This window comes from Myotis davidii, unplaced genomic scaffold, assembly GCF_000327345.1.
Source record: "Myotis davidii unplaced genomic scaffold, ASM32734v1 scaffold419, whole genome shotgun sequence".
Classification (NCBI taxonomy): domain Eukaryota; kingdom Metazoa; phylum Chordata; class Mammalia; order Chiroptera; family Vespertilionidae; genus Myotis; species Myotis davidii.
In genome coordinates, this window is record NW_006294998.1 from 4,763,642 (window position 1) to 4,766,640 (window position 2,999).

At 39.7% G+C, this 2,999-nt stretch overlaps 1 protein-coding gene across 1 annotated transcript in view; it reads right to left on the bottom strand.

Moving 5' to 3' along the window:
* Positions 1 to 2,999, bottom strand: part of DCT (dopachrome tautomerase) — a 34,505-nt gene that overhangs the window by 5,736 nt on the left and 25,770 nt on the right. The window contains exon 7 of the mRNA XM_015567725.1: positions 1,300 to 1,501. Within this exon, the coding sequence (XP_015423211.1) occupies positions 1,300 to 1,501 (202 nt within the window). The remainder of the gene's footprint in view (positions 1 to 1,299; positions 1,502 to 2,999) is intronic.

Genomic DNA, 2,999 nt, shown 5'->3' on the forward strand with positions numbered 1-2,999 from the left:
TTGTTATTTCATGTCCCAGAGAAAAGGAAAAGAAGTTTCAAAGAGATACCCCCAGTTGCCCACAGAAATTAAATTTCAAATCAGGAAGGAGAAGGGGCAGCAGTAGACGCAAATTAGAAGGAAAAGCAGGGGACAGATTCTGGGGTCTGAAAGACTCTGCAGTCAAAGAGACACATGTGAGTTCAAACACGGTCCTAATTACTTCGTAGGTGAAGACTTAGTGAAGATGAAATAGACACGAATGGGAAAAGCTACTGGCAGAGGGGATGTCTGTTTTTTGACTTCTTGACAAATTAAGATATTCGCTATTATTTTAGCTTTCTTTCTCAGCCTGTTCTAAGATTTTTTAATGAGGTATAATTGATATACCGCACATTATTAGTTTTAGGTGTACAACATAATGACTCAATATTTGTACATGTTGCAAACTAAGAGTCTTTAAATGGCACACAGAGCTATATTGGGGCCTAGGTTAAAAAAAAAAGTGCCCCTATATGAACTTATCAAAATATTCTTCTATATTTTGAACCAAGTAAGAAAAGCAAATAAAAAAATCAACAACCTAAAAACATGTCTTAAAAAAGCATTAATTTATAAAATATACACATGAAGTCCCATGTAGCCCAATCTGTTAGCAGACAATGGTCAGCTTCACAAACCCCATCTTGCATGGGGTGGTATGGGATAATTGGAAAAAATGGTCCAGTTACAAAATGTTGCAAGAATATAAAGCAAACAACAGCCTGCTTTATTTAAAATTTTGATAGTGAACTCATCAAAACATTTTTGCATTTATTGTTTTAAAATATTGCATGATATTATTACATATCTAGATTACTAACATATTTGGCCTCCCCTGAAACTTTGTGGTCCAAACAAGTGCTGCTCTTGCCTCACTCTAAACCCAGCCTTGCCTTCCAGTAATGATCTCCTGGGAGTCCCTCTCCACATGAGGTTAGTGAATTTTGACTTTACTGATTAGACAGTTCAAACCATGGCCAGCTTTCAATTAACTCAGGCAAAATTGTCAAATCAAGTGTAGGAATAGATACTTCCTCTGTGGAATAAGGTTTGTTCACAATGTCAGTTTTCTAAAACAGTCATCCAACCAGTCCCTTTTCTGATGTTTATTTAGTAGTTCAAAGGCTAATTTTACTAAATATATGTATCCTAGAAAATTGCCAATAAAGTTAATGAGACCTGAATGTTTCAATTTAAGGTCTTGGTTTACATGTTTTAAAAAAAGAAAGAAAGCTCCTTTAAAAGATGAATCACCCATTTAGAAGTTGTATTAGTTACCTGGAAGATCAATGGCATAGCTGTAGCCAAGTTGGTCTGCGGTTAAAAATAATTCCTGATTAGTCACCGAAGGGAAGAAAGGAACCATGTTGTACATCCGATTGTGACCAATGGGTGCCAGCTCCTGAGGCCAAGCATCTGCGGAAGGATTGAATCTTCTCATCCACTCATCAAAAATGGCATCAGTAAAGGCATGGAGGACCTGCAAGACATTGAACATGACCTTTAACGTTTATCAGGCTATTTCAGTTAGATTAACCTGGCTGGAGATTTCTCTACAATGAAACGTAGGTCTTCTTGACATGAGCAACTCTGTATACCCAATCTAATATCAGTGACATGCCTACTGGCATTTTCAGTTAAGTTTTCAAGAATGTATGACATATCGCTCCAAACAGGATTACAAACCTCTTTGTCGAGTGAACAAATGAAGGTTCTGTTGCAGATTGAACACTGGTTTGGGAACATTTGAGGCCTTCAACAAGTGTAGGTTAATGATTAAGTTCAGAAAAAGGGCAAGGATGATGAGATACATAGCCTAGCCAAATTTCAGGTGATTTTGCTTTAACAGGAGAGATAGAAGAGGTTGCATTTCCCAGTATTATAATACAAATGGACAGTTAAAAATATATCTGAAATGGGTTTTCAAATTTTTCTCACCAGGAGTACCCTTCTGTGTACTCACTTGATAACCCTCTTATTTTGAGTATTATGCCAGCAAAAGAAAGTCTAAAAATGTTGTAATGTGCATAGTGCTTATTTTAATTTCCTCAAGGAAGCTGTTAAAGTTCTTAAATACAGAAATTATTGGATGTTTTAAAATATTCACAGCAAAATTTCCACATGTATAGTCCTGATTTCACAACAGAATATAAATGTGAGTTCAGCTTAGGCTTTATGCCTGGTCATTAGAGTTCCTCTTTCATTTCTAGACTGTAAGTTCAAGGAGCTCAGAGACACTGTGTGCTTTTCTTTCCATTGTGTCCCAGTACCTGTCACCCCAGGGCCTGTCACATGGGAGAGCAAGGTACTTATTTCAATAAATACTTAATAATAACTTTATTCATCCATTCACCATTGTTACTTCTACCCAAAATATAGCACTGGTCAAATTATTCTATAACTAGAGGCCCAATGCACAAAATCATGCATGGGTGGAGTCTGTCAGCTTGGCCAGTGATCGAGGCCATCTTGCCCCACCCACCCTGGTTCCCCATTCACCATCTGGTGACAGGATCCTGACGGCCGGGGGAGGCACCAAGAGATCAGCCATTGCTGCCCGCTCACCAGGCCCAACCCCACTGTGGGTCGCCCTCTGTGTGTGGGGCAACTGGCAGGGTGGGGGCCTTGGCCTGGCACCACCCACATCTCCCACCACCTACCCCAGTTCCTGTTAGTCATTGGCGATCGGAGCCTGCCAGCTGGGGAAAGGGACCAAGAGGTGGTCAGTGCACCTCATAGTGACTGGTCAAGTGGTCATTCTGGTCGTTCTGCCATTATGGTCACTGAGCTTTTATTATATAGGAGGTTATTTGTTTACCTATTTCCCCTAACAAGACCCCTAACTCCTAAATGTCAGAGATAAGGTCTTGGAGAAACCAAGATGGCGGCATAGGTAAACACCGGAGTTTGCTGCCTTGAACAGCCACTTCAAAAATACAACTAAAAGACGAAACGGACATCATCCAGAACCTAAGGGA